This window comes from Solenopsis invicta, chromosome 4, assembly GCF_016802725.1.
Source record: "Solenopsis invicta isolate M01_SB chromosome 4, UNIL_Sinv_3.0, whole genome shotgun sequence".
NCBI lineage: Eukaryota > Metazoa > Arthropoda > Insecta > Hymenoptera > Formicidae > Solenopsis > Solenopsis invicta.
In genome coordinates, this window is record NC_052667.1 from 10,952,650 (window position 1) to 10,972,500 (window position 19,851).

The 19,851-nt window shown below is 31.6% G+C and overlaps 2 protein-coding genes across 6 annotated transcripts in view; one reads left to right on the forward strand and one right to left on the reverse strand.

Annotated features, from left to right (window-relative positions):
• Nucleotides 1-19,851, forward strand: part of LOC105200609 (protein SYS1 homolog) — a 48,274-nt gene that overhangs the window by 13,908 nt on the left and 14,515 nt on the right. For 2 of the 5 annotated variants that reach the window (XM_039448295.1, XM_039448297.1), the window contains exon 1: nucleotides 220-630. The exons of 1 other annotated variant lie outside the window; for it this stretch is intronic. The gene's annotated coding sequence lies outside the window, so the exon portion shown is untranslated. Of the gene's footprint in view, nucleotides 1-204; nucleotides 631-745; nucleotides 907-19,851 lie in introns of those variants that run through there. 2 more of the 5 variants (XM_039448301.1, XM_039448300.1) reach the window with 2 other exon arrangements.
• On the reverse strand, nucleotides 5,808-6,668 carry LOC120357565. Its single transcript, XM_039448302.1, has 2 exons — nucleotides 6,402-6,668; nucleotides 5,808-6,327 (listed from the first exon to the last, which is right to left on the reverse strand). Exons 1-2 carry the CDS (start codon nucleotides 6,493-6,495, stop codon nucleotides 5,948-5,950), a joined length of 474 nt encoding a protein of 157 aa, XP_039304236.1. The 5' UTR covers nucleotides 6,496-6,668; the 3' UTR covers nucleotides 5,808-5,947.

The window sequence follows — 19,851 nt, forward strand, 5'->3', positions numbered from 1 at the left end:
TTTCGCTAACTTTGAAACATCTATCTATTTCATTTTAAGTGTACACTTATTTAGAGAGTTCAGGAACAGAAAACAAACGGTATATAGAGGTTTGTTCGAGTTGCTTGAAATCCCCAAAAATTTTTGCACTCGAGATGAGATAAATATATATTCGATCGTAAGAAAGAGAGAGACGACAAAGAAATTAATTCAAAAAGGGCAGCAACACGAACAGGCCTTAGGACTCTAATCCGCACTACTTCTCCGCTGAAATCACCGAACACTCTCACGAGTGGTGTTTCCGAACGCAGCCCTAGTGTCTAACTCCAGTGATCTCCAATATAATGAGTACAAACGTTTTGGAAATTTGAAGCAACTTGAACAGATTTTGTGATTAAATATATTTTTAATGGAAAATCTCTTTACATCTTGCGTATTTTTGACGCGGGAAGGCATTTTATGAGATAGTATAAACGAGACTGTTGATCCTACATCTAATACTGCCATATGAGCCAATTATGCATAGTCGTTTTCATATCTCTATTATAATTCTGTTTATATATGTCTTCCTCTTTCATCTGTTATACTAAATGTATCTGGAAAAATTACTCATGCTGGATTATATCTGTGTTTTAATTTTCAAGTTATAATGTAAGTATTATACTTCTATAATAATTATCTAACCTCACATGCAAAATACCTGTCCATTAAATATATATATATATATATATATATATATATATATATATATATATATAACGAGAGAGAGAGAGAGAGAGTGAGAGGGGCATTATCCAGTAAGAATCACGGAAAGATACAACGCAATATAATGAATTGTTTCATCTTAATCTTGTTTGACAATGACAAACAATAAAGATAAAATGATTCATTGTGTTGAGTAAGGAGTCGCTGGTTGGCCGTGTACCAGTAAGCGTGTTTGTAATAGAGTGGAAAAAGCGCGGTCAGGATTGCTGATGCAATCCTCCTTATTTCTTATGCAAGCATATCCTGTATTCCCATTTAAGTCTTTTTGTTTCCCATATAACTATTGAAAGCAAGTTAAGAAATACCTTGGTTACTATGGTCAAATCGTCCCCGCCACGTTGTTACACTGGGGACGGGTACCATTAACGTTGAGAAGAAGAAGATTCATTGTGTTACATTGTATCAACTGTGTTGCTTGCTGGAAAATGTTTTACGTGTACTTTCCAGCAACGGAACACAGTGATGTACCATGATAACTTGTAACTGAAATGCCACTTAGATTTTTTATTTTAATATTATATTTGATCACCAAAATATAATGTTGGTATTCAAGTAAGTTGAACCCAAGTAGAACATAGAAATCACAAGGATAGCATCTGTCATTTGATGCTACAATATAAGAGTATCTTGTATATACTTTTAAGTGACAAATGAAGTCATGATGACAGCCTTATGATATGATTCTGTTAGTGTGTTCCGTTATTCACTAACTACTGAAATTCTATGTCATCCTGTTTTTACACAAGGAATACGGATGACACAGGAAGCTTTCTAATAAGAGACACAAATTGACACAGGAGTAATTTTATCTTTATTTGATATTCAGTGAGAGACAAAGACAGAACTCCTACATTAATTTGTATCTCTTGCTGGAAAGCTTTCACTTAATAACACTATTTAAAACAAAGAGTTCCAACTGTGGCATAGTGTTATACTACTTGGCACTGTAAAAATCTAAGTATGTATAAAATCTGTCAGTATTATCTTTTTGCTTTAATTAGTAAATAAATCATATGATTTAACTTCCAAAGGACTAGAATTCGACGTATCGATTTAATGAATTTAAATATTTTTAATTTGTCTATAGTTATATTATATGATATACATTACCGTAACATATTTTTTTTTTATTACTTTACTGTCTCAAATTTTAATATGTTTATATAATTGTTTTTTATAAATTTTTTTACTGCGAATGCTATTATGTTGTTATTAGATCAGGGCAAAGCTCGACAAAAATACACATTTTAATCGATTTTTAGATCGGCTCTGCCTATCGCTATTTCTCTTACCTCACCGCCCTGCGAGCGTTCAAGTGTCAATCGGTACTCAGGTGTGACACTCGTACAACATATATTTATAATAGTTTTCCACAATTCATCAATAGGGTATTATTATGGACGCGTTTAAAAAAAAAAAATGGTATCCTCAGTAAACCTAGTCCATGATGAGTTATATGATTCTTTTAATGATTCTCAAATATTAATGTATCTATATTGTTGCTGCCAATTATAATATATGAAAACGAAAGCAATTAACTTGGATAACTAAAAAAATGAACGCGATTGAGATTTTAACTATGGCCGCCTCAATAAAGATATTCCACGTCCATGTTCATACTACACACTCATTTTTGAGAGTGTAGTATGAACATAGACGTGGAATATCCTTATTGAGGCGGCTATAGTTAAAATTCCAATAGCTTGAATTATACAATAAAAATGATTTGAATTATATAATAAAATGTTTCTATTTTTTTTACGTTCTTTACGAGTGAAAAAAGATATATTTTTTCCTTAAAACGGTTAAAAAAAATTAGTACTGATTTGTATAAAAAGTTTATAAAGACAAGAAATTGTTTTTTTTAAACAACGATTATTTCGTCTTAGGCATTTCGCTACGTGCAATATGCTAATTACGATGTTTTGCGCACTCTCGTTAATACAAATTCTCAAAATTAAACTAATTACTTTTATCATTTTGCTTATGTTTAATTACTTAAAGGCACGTATAAGCAATTAATAGATTAGGCTTAATGGGTATACTATATTAAAATAAAACGCGTTAACAATAATATCTTGTAAGTAACATGTAAATCTATCGGAAATATTGTATCATACGAGTGTAAATCAGCACTTTGACATTTGCATGATGGTGAGATATAGCGATAGACAGAATCGATCTGAAAATCAGTTAAAATTTGTATTTTTGCCGAGCTTTCGAGTAAAGATTGAGATTGGATTGGAATTTAACCAATTGAAAGAAAGAAAATCAATCTCAACTTTAGTGAAATTTGTTTTAATTAGATAAATTCCAATCCAATTTCAATCTCGATCTCTGGCCTGATATGGGCATTAAATAGTTATTTTAGAAATTATAATAATATCAAGTTCATATACTGAAAAAAATTTTTTATACCCTTCTGGATCGAAAGCCGATTACATCGGTTCTGGAGTAGCGTCTTTATCTTTTTCATAGATCGATGCAATAACAGTCAACAAAATTCTATGTTTAAAACTGTAAATATCGTCCAAAAACTTGCCGGTGATTAAAAAAAAATGAAACCTATAGTAATTACGATTAACTCTTTAAACATATCACTCTTAGAGATCCTGTACGCAATTTTGATCGCTTGTTTTGTGAAACGGAAAATAAGAGCTTCTTAAAAAAAAAGCTGTGTTTTAAGTCTGGCAAGTATGCGGCGTGCAGTTTGGGGAATCTTGTAAATGTTTGCAAATTCTTCTAGAAAATTATTGAGCACTAAGATCTGCACTTTTGACTGGTATAGCTATTTTTGTTATTTAAATGTGTTAATAAAAATTTTAAATTTTAAATTATATTACATTTTTCTTCTCTTGATTTTTCAAATTATTATTAATAAATAAAGGAGGATGTGTAAAAGGAGCCAATTTTGGCCCCAAACCGGGAAGTAAAATTTGTATGTTTTTTTAATAGTTTTTAAGCTGCAGATTCACGTTGCGAATAGTGCAGTTAATTTTTTATGAGAACACACGTAAAAATGCGAAAGAAGTAAGTAAATAAAATAAGCCATAAAAATGAGATACATCTTTACTACGAAAAATTTTACCCCTTGAAAACCATTAATTGGATGACATATTGTTGTAGTAGAGTTAAATCTATTAATAAAACTATAAAAAAACATACAAATTTTAATTACAAATATGTTTTGGACCGATAGTGTAACAACACAATAATAGTAAGAAAGCCTTTTTTGGTCGCAGCTAGGTCTTATTGCTTATATTTATTCGTGTGATTTTATACTTCTTCGAATTCAACCAGAATGTGTGCCGAATTAATCAATTATTATATTTTAAATTAATCAATTTAATATAAATAGTGATATTACTAATTCCTATTCGACATGCTGTGTTACGGCCGGAATTAATTCGGCGTACATTCTGGTTGAATTCGAAAAAGTATATAAAATCACACGAATAAATATAAGCACTAAGACCTAGCTGCGACCGAAGAAGGCTTTCTTACTATCATTGTGTTGTTACACTATCGGTCCAAAACATATTTGTAATTTGAATCACGCGCCTCAAATGCGTTGTCACTCATATACGAATATTGCGAGAAATATCACTGTGCCCCAGTGGTCGAGGTGGTAAGACACCGGGACCGGAGATTCCGGAGATGCCAGGTTTGAACCCTGGGTGGGGTGTTATTTTTCGCAATAAATTTCTTACAGTTTTTTCAGGGGGGAATGGGTATATAGATGCAAATCAGCATCAATTATTATATTAAATTAATTAATTTAATATAAATAGTATTAATTAATTAATTTAATATATTACTAATTCCCGAGGGGTCAACCACTACTAAGGAAAACGTACAGTGATTGCCGTTTCTGACAATACATTAGATTTTATTGCTGTATTGCTATTGTATTACTCTCGTATTACTGGTAATGCTGATTATTCCCAGTATTTTTATTTTATTTTATTGTATTGCCCTTGGTATTGCCAAGTATTTCTAATATATTGCTTTTTTTTTCTTATATTGCTAGTATTGTCTGGTATGTATATGTATAAAATTATATTTATTTTGTTTATTTAAATTTTGTTTATTTTGTTTGTTTGTTTATAAACATTATACAATGTTAATAATGATTGTTAACAATGCAAATAATTTATGTATTTTTTAATTTTTTAAATTCTCTTTGGATTTTTGTACGCACTTTATTAATTGTAAAAGGATTTATGCCATTTAAAGTTATCGGCCCATACATTATAAATTTTTTATCTACTTCTTGAACATCATCTTTCTTTGGCCATCTAAATTCATCTAAATTCATCTAAATTAGCACATAAAAATTTCATTTTACATGTATATTGTTCTACATGTAACACCCTTCCTATGTACCATCCTGTATCATAATAAACACAGTAATATTTTTCACATTCTATCTTCAATTTTTCACTCGACTTTTCATTTGTATTTGCAATGTTCATACCACGAACTCGGTATAATCTGTCATTAGACAATCTATTTTTATTTTGATATATCCAACAGAGTGAAGATTTTCTCACAACATATTTTTTTCCATTAACGTTCATATCTAAAAATAAACCTTTATTACTTTCTGTACAGTTAGTTATGTATAATCTCTTAAATTTAATTCTGTTTGATTTTTAAATATTAAAATATCATTTGGCAAATTTTCCAAATCTTCGAAATTTCCGAAATCTTCACTGGCAGATACAATATCTTCATTTTGTTGTTCTATAATATCATCATTATTTTCCTCTTCTTCTTCATTTTCCTCTTCGTCAATTAAATGTCGAATGTTGATCTCTTCAAAACTTTCCTTTATTATTTCTTCATTCATATTCATTTCTAATTTTATTGCAATATTTAGTGCATCATTTTTAGCGGTGTCCAAAATATGTAAAATTTTTTCTGTAGATGGAATTTCATCAGAATTTAAAGTTCTATCTGAAGAAATTCCTAATCTATTATTTTCTTCTCGTGGAAATAGAAATGTATCGCTTTGAAATAAGAATATATTATTAAAGTAAATTGAACTTTTATAATTATGTATAAATTTAATTAAAATATTATGAATTAAACTTACTTAAGTCAGTACTTATGTCGTTTAAAAGTTGCACTCGATTTAAACGTCTCAAAATGCTCAATAAATTAAAATTAGTTATTGTTGAGAAAGTAGATGTCATGGATCTTATTTGTCTGAAAATTTTTTCACATGGTTGATTGCTACATAACCAAGGTGTAAACTGATTATTTTCTCAATCAATATTAATAAACCATGTGCATTTAATTCTATGGACGTGTAAGCATTAGAAGTTATAAAATTTTTATCAATACTGTAGTTATTTTCTTGTAACCACCTTCTCCACAATCTTAAAAAAAATGTTGCGTGCCACATGGAATATATGCGCTCTTCAATTTTTAATTTTTTATTTAAAAAAGAATTTAATATATGTTTAATTAAAATAAGAAATTGTTTAGTACTCTGGCTATCTGGAATAGCAGATAATAATTCCGTAACTCGAGGCGCACATAATTTTTCAACTGCATCAAAATTCATCTTATCTTTTGCTGAAAAATAATTTTTAGAATTTTAGATAAATAATACAATATTTCATATATTAATTAAACTAAATTAAACATACGTTCAAGATCACTGTCACATAATAAATGTTTATCTTTAGAAAATTGCTTTATTAATTTTTTCACATGTTCTGGAGAGACAATTTTTGAGCCCATCGGTAAAAATACATTCGGTTTTAAAAATCTTGTTTTTATTTTTGTTCCAATATGAACTGTATCTTGAATACATACTGGTTTTTTTATATCAAATTCTATCTAAAATAAATAATTAAAATAATTCGCACAGGTTGTTACATTATTTTTTAATTAAAGTTGTTAAATTAGTTATATATTAGTATAGTTAAATAGTAATATTATTAATATAACAAATTATTCTATTGTTCTATATTTGCAATTTGAAACAGAAATTTGATTGATTCTAATTGACAACATTGTTAATTTAACAACTTGCTTGAAAAAAATAGAAATGAATGAATTACTCACCTGAAAGTAAGGAGAATATGGATTTTTAGACAATAAAGAAATTTTAGACCATATTCTCATGGCTTTTAAGCACCTTGTATCACCGTCACTTGAAAATCCAGTTATTTGTATATCAAGTTTTTCAAGTTCATTTTTTAAGAACGCCCATCTAGCTAAGACGTCATTATGATTAAATCTATTATCACTTGCAAAAACTGTTAAACAAAATGCTGGTGCGTTATCAATAAGCGGTTGAGCCATGTACACATAGGCATTACAGCCAACAATATATTTTGAAAAGGCATTTTCAATGTCTTTTACAGAATTTACATAAAAATTATTTTTGGGAAATCCATTCTTTTTACATGAAGACACAAAGCCAATCATTTGATTACTTTTAAAATCATATGCTATGTTCTTAATTATTGCGGTTTGATCTTCAGAAATAAATACATTTAAAGGATAATTTCGTTTTATTAAGAACAACTTTAATTCTTTTAATCGAACTATTCCATTGACTATATTACTTTCCTTATCTATTAATCTGTTAATTGTTGTAATTGATGGTAATATATTTTATAGATTCGCATGTAAAAGTTCATAGAGCATACGACCACCAACAATGAAAATATATAAACTAAAAAGTTTTAAAGGGCTAGTAAATTTGTTTCCATGTTTCTTGCGTTTGATATTCTTCATTGCCGTATCTTTTAAACATTCTAAGAATGAACTTATATTTGCAAAATTGCTTGTATTTTCTGTATTAGCGATACTTAACAAAGTATTTTGTATATCAGGATGGTCTTCAATAATTTTTGTAATAGTTTTAAGAAAATAATCTGTAATTTTAGTCTAGGATTCATCAAATGCTTCAAATTTTTTTAGTTTTCGTTGTTGTCTACTCATGACATCTACTTTTGCATTCTTTTCCATTTGTAGTTGAAGCTCATTATTTAATGTTGCAGAATTATTAGCTTCTTCAATAATTCTGCGTTCGTAAAAATCCGATAATTCTAATAAATTAGAAGTTTCACTGCAATCGGTTACACTTGGACATAATGGTTGTAACTCAGGTTATAAATTTATCGAGCTGTTTGTCAAAGAAAATGCATTTAATTCTATGGGATTTATATTTGGCGAAATATAAATTTCCGCATTTTGAATAGTATTGGCATTAGTGTTGGCCAAACTATTAGTATCACTAATTTCAGATAAAATATTTATGTTATTTTGAATTTTATTTTCGCTTTGAGTTGAACTCGGAAGTGAACTTGGAAGTGAACTTGCAAAAGAATTGTTATTTTGTACTTTTATAAATGAAAGTAAAGTATTGTTAGGTTTGTTTTCTTTTCTCTGTTTTTTGTTTTTTCTATTTTTCATATGAATTAAAATGTGCTTATTAAAATTAGATAATATCCATTTTCTTCCAATTCCAGAATTTTTTATCGAATATCCTGTGAAAATAAAATCGCAGAAGCAGCATTTAATTTTTGCACAATAATTTTCATTATCCATTATGACCTTTAAATTATCAATTTTTTTAATAAAGTCTTCAATATGTTCTTCACAGTACTCATTAATACATCTTTTAACATATTTTTTAGCCAAATTTTCTACGTGTTCTTTAGCATTATCTGTTTTATTTTTTTTGTCATTTTCAATTATTACTTCCTCTGCTTCTCTTTGCATGTCATGAAAGTTTCTTTTCTTTTGGCTCTTTTCTTTTTTTCCTTCACGAGTACTATTTTTCTCATTACATTTTATACAAAATTTATTTGAAATATTTTCAACTTCCTTGACACAGATTTCCTTTAAATGTAACAGTAGTTTCTTGTGACCATCAAGAATCTTGAAAAGTGATGGATTTCGATGATATATTTTGCCAAATAATTCCACTAATTCATTTTCATTTAAAAGTTTAGTTAAATCTTCTTTTGCGAACTTTTCTAATTCCGCTATAGAAGCATCATCTATTTTCGAAATCGATATAATATTATCATAGCCTGCATAATTTAAAACTAATTTTATATAACTTGGTAATTTTGTATGATAATTATTTAACAGTTTATCAATAAAGTTTTCAGCTTCCTCTCAGCATTTTAAATCTGAAATATATAATCTCGATAATAAAAATTATTTTTTATTACAAATGTATATTTTATTGGAGATCGAAAAAAGTAGATAGAATTTTTTTAGTAAATCGTACTTAACTGTGTGTCAAAGAAACGTATTCTTTCGTAGAATAAACTTGGGTAAGATGGCCATTGTTTTTCAAAATGCAAAAAACGCATTTTTATTTTTATTATTTTTTTAATAATGTTTGACATATCACTTCACTGAATCTTAAAGTTAATAATACTATTGAATTTAAAGAGAAAACATTTATTAGAAATCAAATATTAACAAAATATTATAACATATGCATTGGCCATCTTATCAAAATTTTAAGGAAAAGATGGCCATAGTATTATTGGACAGTTGGCTATACACGTTTCATGTTAAAAATGAAAGTATAATAATATTTTCTAAAGTGATAAATAAAACTTATAATTTTATACTATATATTTACTATAAACACGTATATACATATATCTTAAATATATATAATTATATATGATTTAGTTATAATTATACTGCAATAGTAACATGAAAATTTTTAAATTTGATATTGCAATAATAACATAACAATTATAATTCTTTTAAAGTAAGGAAAAAAACAGATTTTTATAATTTAAAAAAAACACAATGTATGAAAAAACAAAGTGGGCCATCTTGGCCGAAGTGTAAGAAAAAGATAATCATGGTGTATTTAAATAAATAGTGAAAATAAGAGCACAAATTATAAGTCATGTTACAGCTTCCTTTATTATATACGTAACGTTGATTATGATAGCTTAACAGTAATTTATTCGACGTTATAGCAGCTTTTAGAGGACACATGCAAAACTTTGCAGGTAGTTACAAGTAAAAGTATTATATAATATTCAGAATAAGATTGTTTCGAATAGTGTACGTATATAAACTACTGTAAATATTGATTATCTTTTAGATTGACTATAAAAATGCACTATTGAGCAATTACTGGAGAAATTACAGACTATGGCCACCTTTTCCGTATGGCCATAATACCCCAATTTACCCTAATCATTTGCGATATAGGTCTGTCTGGCTGATGAATACTCACATTTTTGTTACAAAATATAGATAGTAATTTTTATTTCCAAAGGAAACTCGTCGCTCGTGTTTGTGCGCGTTCGTGTTTGCAGACGTTTTTTAGATTATTGTTTATCTTTTTGGCGTTTCATTCCTTGCACTTCTTTTATTACCGTACACTACTATAGAAATACTGCATTAATCTGATATTTATACAATTTACTCAAATATTGTCATTTATTGCAAAGTTATTGCTAACGTATTGCTACGTATTGTTAATGTATTGTTATGTATTGCCATCTATTGCTACGTATTGCCATTTATTGCTACGTATTGCCATCTGTTGCTACGTATTGTTAATGTATTGCGCGTATTACTAGTATTGCCTGTTTTATTTCTGTACTGCCGCAATATATTTATAGAGAAATGTACAATGATTCCCACTAGTGGTTGACCCCTCGCTAATTCCTATTCGATATGCTGTGTTACGACCGGAATTAATTGGGCACACATTCTGGTTGAATTCGAAGAAGTATATAAAATCACACGAATAAATATAAGCACTAAGACCTAGCTGCGACCGAAGAAGGCTTTCTTACTATCATACAAATTTTACTTTCCAGTTGGGGGGGATCAAAATTGGCTACTTTTACACATCCTTGTATGTTAAAAAAAAATAAATATTGTTCTTGTTAAAAAATGAAATTTGTATGAGTAATATTTATATAAGCGTATTTATACATATAAGTAATTTTTTTGTTTATGACCTATTAATTGCAATAGCTGACTCGCCGCTAATTTAAGCTGCGTTCGGGAAGCGCGCTATCGGCGCTATTCCGTCATTCTATCTTTATCGATCATTAGACATAGAATAAGGATAAAACGACACGATAGCGCTGATAGCACGCTACGCGAACACAACCATAGTTTTATTTTGATTCATTTGTTCTTATTCTCAATTGTTTGTTGTTTTGATTTTTGAGTTCTGAGTTATATATTATTAGTTTTTTATTTATGTTAAAACAAATATTTTGGAAATTTTTATATTCAATTTTTATTAAAATACATAAATAGTACATATATTGTTCATTTATATTTTACATTACAATATTTTTATGATGATATAATATCTTCCATATCAATAAGAGATAATAATTTCGATAAATATACCGAATAAGGAATCCATTCTCGGATCTTGCCTTTCACATATGTTGTCAAGGTCCCTCGTGACCTTTAAGAAGTTTTAGATGTCGTCCGTTATTCGTTAAAAAGTTATTAACAAAAGTTGACAATATATTTACTATAATCTCTTTGGAGAATTAGGGGAATTTTATTGAAAATTATTATGGTTTTCTATACTTGTTTACATTTTTTAAACTTTTTCGTGCTTCTCATGCAATTTATAATCTCTGATTATTACAGTAGACAAGCTAGGTTTGATAACTTAATATGTTGCCAAGTCAGAATAGCCAACTTTATTATTTAATACGAGGTTGTTTATAAAATTTCATTAAGAGGAGGGTGGGGTAAGAAAGGGAAGTTAAGATTTGATGAATAAAAGCTAGGTTTTTCATAATTAACGAATCATTTTTACTTGTACAATGTTCTTTGGATATTTATTTTCCAATATAACTATCAAAAAAAAATCTTTAGAGAACTATTTTATTTAAAATGATAAATTTAGTTAAAAATTTCCATTCTTTTCACTTTCGAAAATATTAATTAAGTTATGGGACATCCTATATATATATATATATATATACATACATACATGTATACACATACATACATGTATACATATATGTAACACATAAGTATATACGAGGTGTGATCAAAAAGTAAGATGACTTTTCATTTTTATAAAAAAATATTTATTCATCCAAAATTATGTTATCCCCTTCAAAATAATCCCCTTCTGATACAATGCATTTGTGCCAGCGCTTTTTCCAGTCGTCAAAACATTTCTGAAATGCACTTTTGGGTATTGCCTTGAGCTCCTCCAGCGATGCAGCCTTAACCTCCTCAATCGTCGCAAATCTTCATCCTTTCATAAGCCTTTTCAATTTTGGGAAGAGGAAAAAGTCGCAGGGGGCCAAGTCTGGTGAATACGGTGGCTGAGGCATGATGATAGTATTGTTTTTGGCCAAAAAAGTACTCACTAGTAACGACGTGTGCGCAGGTGCATTATCATGGTGCAGAATCCATGAATTTTCTTTCCACACTTCCGGACGTTTTTTTCTTATTGATTCACGCAAACACCTCAAGGTAATACTCCTTGTTTACCGTACGACCTTGTGGTAAGAATTCTTGATGCACAACGCCATGGTAATCAAAGAAAACTGTGAGCAAAACCTTCACATTCGAGCGAACTTGGCGTGCCTTTTTCGGTCTTGGCTCTCCTGGGCTCTTCCACTGGGATGATTGGGCTTTGGTTTCGACGTCATAACCATATACTCATGTTTCGTCACCAGTTATAACCCTTTTGAGCAGATCAGGATCATCATTGACGTCGTTCAACATGTCTTGGGCGATGTTCATGCGACGCTGCTTCTGATCAAAATTAAGCAGTTTTGGAACGAATTTCGCTGACACACGTGTCATACCCAAAACATCCGTTAAAATTGATTGGCATGAGCCAAACGATATGTTAAGATCATCAGCTATTTCTCTAATCGTGATTCGACGATTTTTCAACACAATTTCTTTCACTTCCTGAACATTTTCGTCGGTTTTTGACGTGCTGGGGCGTCCAGAGCGAGGTTCATCGTTAACATTTTCTCGGCCCTCTTGGAATAACTTATACCATTTATAAACATTTTTTTTGCTCAAAGTTGACTCACCGTACGCCACTGTCAACATTTCAAGAGTTTTTGAACACTTAATACCATTTTTTACACAAAAATTAATACAAACTCTCTGCGCCATTATTTTCAACAGCAAAAAATCGCCGAGCACGCAAACACGAGTCTAACCTTTATGCCTCTCACATAAAAACAATGCTATATAGCAAGTGTTGTTTTTATATGAGAGGCATAAAGGTTAGACTCGTGTTTGCGTGCTCGGCGATTTTTTGCTGTTGAAAATAATAGAGCAGAGAGTTTGTATTAATTTTTGTGTAAAAAATGGTATTAAGTGTTCAAAAACTCTTGAAATGTTGACAGTGGCGTACGTATAGTCAAAACTGTGAACATATGATCGTGACGAGTGTACCAACACAAAAAAAAAAATTTGAAATTGGAGTGTACAGAGCGCGCGAAATTCAAAAAGTCACCTTACTTTTTGATCACACCTCGTATACATTTATACACATATCAGAGAGTTCCAGAATTCGCAGAAATGTTTTTATAAGCGAATTCTTTGGAATATTCTGATTGTGAGTCGAAAATCGTAATACGAAAATGCCGGGGCTATAATACGTTTCAAATTATAAATGATTAAAGTTGAACAATTGTAGCGATTAGAATTCCTGCGCTCAGATACATCACACAGTAATGTAGGTACACTCGTTTAACCGATATTCAATGTACCCTATGATCAGAAAGTACCGGGAATTTTTAAATAAAACAAAATAGAGTTAAATTTCAGGCAAATTTATTTTATCTCCTTCAAAATATGATCCATCTGAAGCAACACACATGTGCCAACGCTTGACCCAGTCCTCCATGCATCCCTGGTAGGCCGACGAAGGGATGGCCTTTAGTTCCCTCGTCGCATTCTCTTTGATCTCCTCGATCGACTGAAATCTCTTTCCACGAAGTGGCAACTTCAACTTGGGGAACAAAAAAAAGTCGCACGGGGCCATATCAGGTGAATACGGTGCTTGCTTGATGGTATTTACTTGATGTTTGGTCAAATAATTCAGTACAATTCGGGCTCGGTGCGATGGTGCGTTATCATCATGCAAAATCCAAGAATTGTCGGCCCACATTTCCGGCCGTTTGCGACGTACAGCATCTCTCAAACGCTTCAAAACGGATAAATAATATTCTTTGTTGACTGTCTGGCCCGGTGGAAGGTACTCATAGTGCACAACGCCTTGGCAATCGAAGTGAACAGTCAACATCACCTTCACTTTTGAGCGGCTTTGACGCGGTTTTTTCGGTTTCGGCTCGTCTTCGAAGCGCCACTCGGACGATTGTTGCTTTGTTTCCATATCAAATTCATAGACCCATGTCTCGTCGCTCGTAATTATCCGTAGTTTCATGAAGGTTGGATCACTTTGGGCTTTAGAAATCATCTCTTCAGCAACTGTCTTTCGGTGGTGTTTTTGCAAGAAATTCAGATCCTTCGGAACGAGCCTGGCTGCCACGCGTCTCATACCCAAAACATCAACCACAATATGCTGTGCCGTTCCATATGCAATGCCAAGTTCACTAGACATCTCTCTTAAGCTGATATGACGATTTTCAAGCACCATTTCTTTCACTTTCTTCACGTTTTCATCGGTGTTCGACGTCGATGGACGTCCGGAACGAGGGAAATCTTCCACCACTGTACGACCACTTTTAAAGTCTTTATATCACTCGTATGCTCTTGTTTTTGATAGACCAGATTCGCAAAATGCTTTTTGCAACATTTTCAGTGCATCGGCACACGAAATTTCGTTCGCAACACAAAATTTCAAACAAACTCTTTGTTCAACAAAATTATTCATGGTAAAATGCGGCAAAATGAAAAAAGTTGACTGATGTAAACAAACGCCAGGCAGACACTAATGATCGGATGGCACTAAAACCTGACATGTGCGTCTTAAGGTCGTACCAACATAAGAAAAAAAAATAAACCGGTTCCCGCATGCGTGGTACTTTTAAATAAAAAATTCCCGGTACTTTCTGATCATAGGGTATATAAAATTTATTTCTTTTCAAGCTTACATTGCCAAGAAGGGGACTTGGTTTACAATCGTTCCTTAACCACTCATTCATCCACACCCTATACTAATCTTCTTTCCTTTCCTTGCGCTCACGGTGCTAACTATACCTCCCTATACTTATTCTTTTTTTCCTATCCTTGGTACAGCATGGCGCAACAGTCCGCCCAGGCAGATAAACACCGTACCATATACAGCAAGTCTGTCCACCCGGACCAACCCCAGCATCACATCGCCCTCATTCCTATATCTAAACCTATGCTTATGCCTAATTCTAATTCTGTTTCCATCTTAACTCCTAATTTACATTCTTCTTTCGCGTATCCTCACATTCTTCCTTCACTGTACCTCCATTCCTTGGTTCCTCCTTTCCTTCTTCTCGGTTCTTCTTTCCCTTTTCTTTTCTCTCCTCTCTCTTTTCTTTCTTGCTTCTTATACCAAATATCTTTAATAATCCTCGTAGCCTCCTTTTCACCCAGCCTTCCAGAGATTACTTAGTATCTCCACGCAGAAATGCAGAAATTACGCATCTTGGGAATCGTTCCAATACAACGTGACAAGAATTACCCACAGTGTGAACTTGTTGCTGCAAAGGAGATCCACGGCGCTCTTCCGTCCATTCTGCATCTATCTCTGTTGTCTTATTTCATACAATCTTTCTTCAACCTCTGTAAGCACAGTCTCCAAAGACAAAAGATCCGACTCCGTTTCTCCTTCTCCTTTAATAATCCAACAGCCTCCTTTCTTTCCAATTCTTACTACAATTCCGATTCCTCTTTCCTTTTTGCTTACCCCTCTATCGCCCCCTTATCCTATATATTTATTCTAATTTCTTTTTTCTTTTTTTTCCTGTACCACTTCTTCTATCCTTTATTCTTCATAATCTCAATCTCCTGTACCTCTTTCTCCATCTTTTATGCTTCGTAACCTTAATCTCCAACGGCCGGTGATCAGAGTTTCCTCGGTCTCCTTCTTTCTATACTAATCCGTCCAGGATCTTTAATTAACCAATTACTTATACAATTCAACTATACCTTTACATTTCCATTTCCTCTACGTTTACTTTTACAATATTTATATTTATGTTTATACCTGATCCTATTTTCTATCTTACGTTCTAATTTTCTTTGCTACTTCTTTCCTATAATATCACTCTTCTCACCGTCTCCTTACATTCCTTCCAATCTCCTTTCCTTTCATTCATTCCTTCTCTCATGTATCATATGTCATTCATTCTCCATAAACTATTCTGCCTAATTCCTTATATTACTTATCGCCATTTCTTTCTTATAGCTGTTTCTGCCTTTATTTCTAACCTTTTATTCCTCTAGCCTATTCTCCTTGCACTCTTTCTTTTTGTCCTTTTTATTTTCCTTACCTTCCATGTTTAATTCCTACCTTACCGGCCCTCCCGGATTCTCCCGCCTTATTGTCCGCCCTAATCTATTTCTTCCGCCTATGTCTTATAATATCTCCTCAATTTCTTTTCCCCTACATCCGCCTCCAATTACCCGTTTTCTCTACCTTCTTATCTCTCTAGTTCATACCTCTTTTCTTTCTAATACTTCCTAATATACTACAAACACTCACACTCAGCCTTACTCAATCTTCATCCACATCCACACACCATTGCGCCACCTAACCAAGTCCCCGATATTCAATGTATTTACTTAACTTTTTATTTAATGATAAGGAGATCACTTTCGAACTTTATTTTGCTCACCGGTGATTATTTAATAGAAATTATTCATAAGAATTAATATCAGTCTAATATTATAAAAATTTAAGAGTTGATTCTTAAAAGTATGTACTTTCATAAAATGTAATTTTTAAAAAATCGATTTTTTTAACGTTGTAAAGGGTCCTGCCCCCTTAAATCATTTATTTTGTATTATTTATTTTTATTATATTGTATAAAGAAACATTTATTACTTTAAATCTCAAAACTATAAGAATATTTTTATAATATTACAGTAATAAATATTAAAGTAATACATCACGAATATGTAAATAAACATGTAACAGAATATTTTTGTGATACTAAAAAGTATTAAATAATATTTGTGAAATATTTATAGTATAATATTATTTTAATTTTTAATAATATTCATGTAATATTCTAGGAATAATAATTTTATGAACGCTCGTTTTTCTGCAACGCAAAATATAAAGAAAATGACAGCAAATTTACGAACAAATTAATTGATCTTATAATTTACATAAATATTAAATATGGAAACCGATAACATAAACGATTTTCGACTGCGATTAGTCAAAATAGATTTTTTAAGTTTTTAAACGTTTATTTTTGTAAAAATTCGAGTTTTGAAGAATTAAATAAATGACTTACTGTATTTTTGGCTACAAAAATTCAAGCTTATATATTTGATTCCTGGCAACAATATCTCAATGATCAACTCAACAGAATATGCTCAATGTGATTTAAAAAAATTAAAATATGTTATATCGATTTTCGTGTTTAAACGACTACAGCGACCTCTAAAACATTTTTTAAACATCTAAACAAAAAACAAAATTTACTTTTGCAACATATACTTTCGATTTTTATTCAAGCACATGAAGAAAAAAAATAGTCGGTTTTTTTAGACAACCTTTTTATACACACACACACACACACACACACACACACACACACACACAATACTTAAACATTTAAAATTAAAAAAACGAAGCCTTAATTGCAATTTTTTATATTCTTGATTTTCATCTTCTAATTCATTTAAATCACTTCTAAAATTTTCTTTTATAGTGTAAAACGCAAATAATAAAAAATAAGCTTTTTCTGAAAAATACTCTAACTAGAAATTGTATCTGAAAGAGAACCATATAATAAAAGGAGAAGAGATTCAACTTCGTAAAACAAAAGAGGTTGATTTGTGACTCCCAATGGAGAAACAATTGAACGGAATGTAGTTAATAATGGAATATTAATGATAGGCATCATTTGAAATTATTAACCTAACCCCATAAACAAAAGAATATGAGGACCGAATATTAGCTACCTATACAAAAGAGGAAAGTGATGATATTAGACATAAGGAGTTTCCCCTCCCCCAGTTTTGAATGTGATAAGCGCGAACTTCGATACTTTTCGATTCTTCTTTTCACGCCGTCTCCGCATGAAAGTTCGCGATCCATGGCCAATGTTATCTTTTGAACCGCAGCTCTAAATATGTCAATTGATGTGCAACTAAACCATCGAAGGTTCTTTAACCACGAATTCTGTCTTCTACCGACAGACCTTTTGCCCTGGATTTTTCCTTTTTTTACCAGTCTTAGGAATTCATACTTTTCACCACGCATTATGTGGTTCAGATATTGCGTTTCTCTTTTTGACTATAAGTAACAGTTCCCTTTGTTTGCTCATGTGATTTAAAACTTCGTTACCTTCTGCAACCAGGAGATGCGAAGTATTTGCCGGTAGAGATCTCAAAAATCTCGATGGACTTTTCGATGGTAGGGTCAAGAGTCTACCCTTCACATCCGTATAAGAATATCGGGAAGATATAGCATTTGAGCATTTAGATTCTTGGCTCCAAACTAAGCTTTCGACTGGTGAAAAATTGCCTCATGTTATAGGCTATTCTAACTTGTTCGAGCTTTTATTTCACGTGTTAGGTCACACAGGTTGTTAACAGTAACGCTCAAGTACTTAAATGATGTCAGGTACTTAAATGTTGCTCGATTGTTTCATCGTATATTGTCAGGAGCGCACCCACATAAGCTTTTGAAAATACCATGACTTTTGTCTTGGAGATATTTGTATGGAGACCAGAGTCGCTATGCGATCAGATCAATTATGCGATCCACCATACATTGTAGATCTGCTATATTATCCGCTATTATGATAGTATCATCCGCGTACCTAATATTATAACTATTATTTTTTGGTTACATTCAATAAACATTCAATTCATATATACTTGTGTGTATAAGAGCGTTGTTTTATGATGTACAAAAATATCGTATTCATAATAGGTACATACTTATGAACATTTCCGACCTCACGGAATTAGTCGAAGTTGTTACTGTAATGTATACAGACAATGGTTTTTTTTATAATTGAACTAATGTATATACACTTTTTGTGTTTAAGGCTCCTGGCGCCTTAGCCGAAAACTCGACGTAGAGTACACCCACGGACTTTGATTCTGTCCATGGGGAAATTTTCCAAACTGAGAAGTCGCTATCTTTTTCAAGAGGCGCGATCGCGTCTCGTGCCAATTAAAAAAAAAAGCGAGAAAGACCGACGCCTGTTTTACGCGAGTCAGCGAGTTCAAGCATAACGAGATTATCAGATCTCAACAACGGCTGAACCGATCAAGTTCAAAGTCGTCTCATTCGATAGCTTAGGAAAAATTGCATATATAAAAGTGTTTTTATTTTTTCTCTCCGTGCCATACAAGCGGAGATATCGCGATGCAAATTCTAATCTCTACATTTTTCTGTAAGATACGTCTCCTTGGTCGTCGCCCTCAGGAATTCTCCCTTTCACATTTTCGACACAGTGTGGCGCTCGCTACTACACTATCAGCATCTATGCGGTCACGTGATACACCATGTGATGTGCATCACGTGACCGCGATCATGATTACGCGTATGACAGGTTTCCTAACCTGTAACCTGAATCGTCAATAATATCTCGGTTTGCGGGGCAAACGACACATTTTTCTGCCGAATTCTTTTGCGTGGTGCAAAAATGCGTTGAATAAGCCTATTATTAATGAATATGTGCAGTTAAAAATACATATTTTGCATTAACTAAAGTCAATATTATCAGTACAAAATTACCTTTTCAAAAAAAGGTAAAAAAAAGGTGCCAATTTATGTGTGTGCGCGCGCACCTTATCTATAATTTTTTTTAAAAACTCAAGTGGTACTATTTTTTAATTCAACCTAAATGTATTTTTTTCCAAAAAATGTATGAAATCTTTAAATTGCGCCAATTATAAAGAGAATATATTGCTGTTTGAAATAACTGTTGTACTACTTTTAACGAATAAAAT

What these genes read in the sequence shown, in the direction of transcription:
- LOC120357565 (XM_039448302.1), bottom strand. Translation starts at nt 6,495, where the DNA reads ATGGGCTCAAAAATTGTCTCTCCAGAACATGTGAAAAAATTAATAAAG. An exon ending in ATGTGACAGTGATCTTGAAC is followed by an intron (nt 6,328 to 6,401) that starts GTATGTTTAATT and finishes ATTATTTTTCAG; the next exon opens with CAAAAGATAAGATGAATTTT.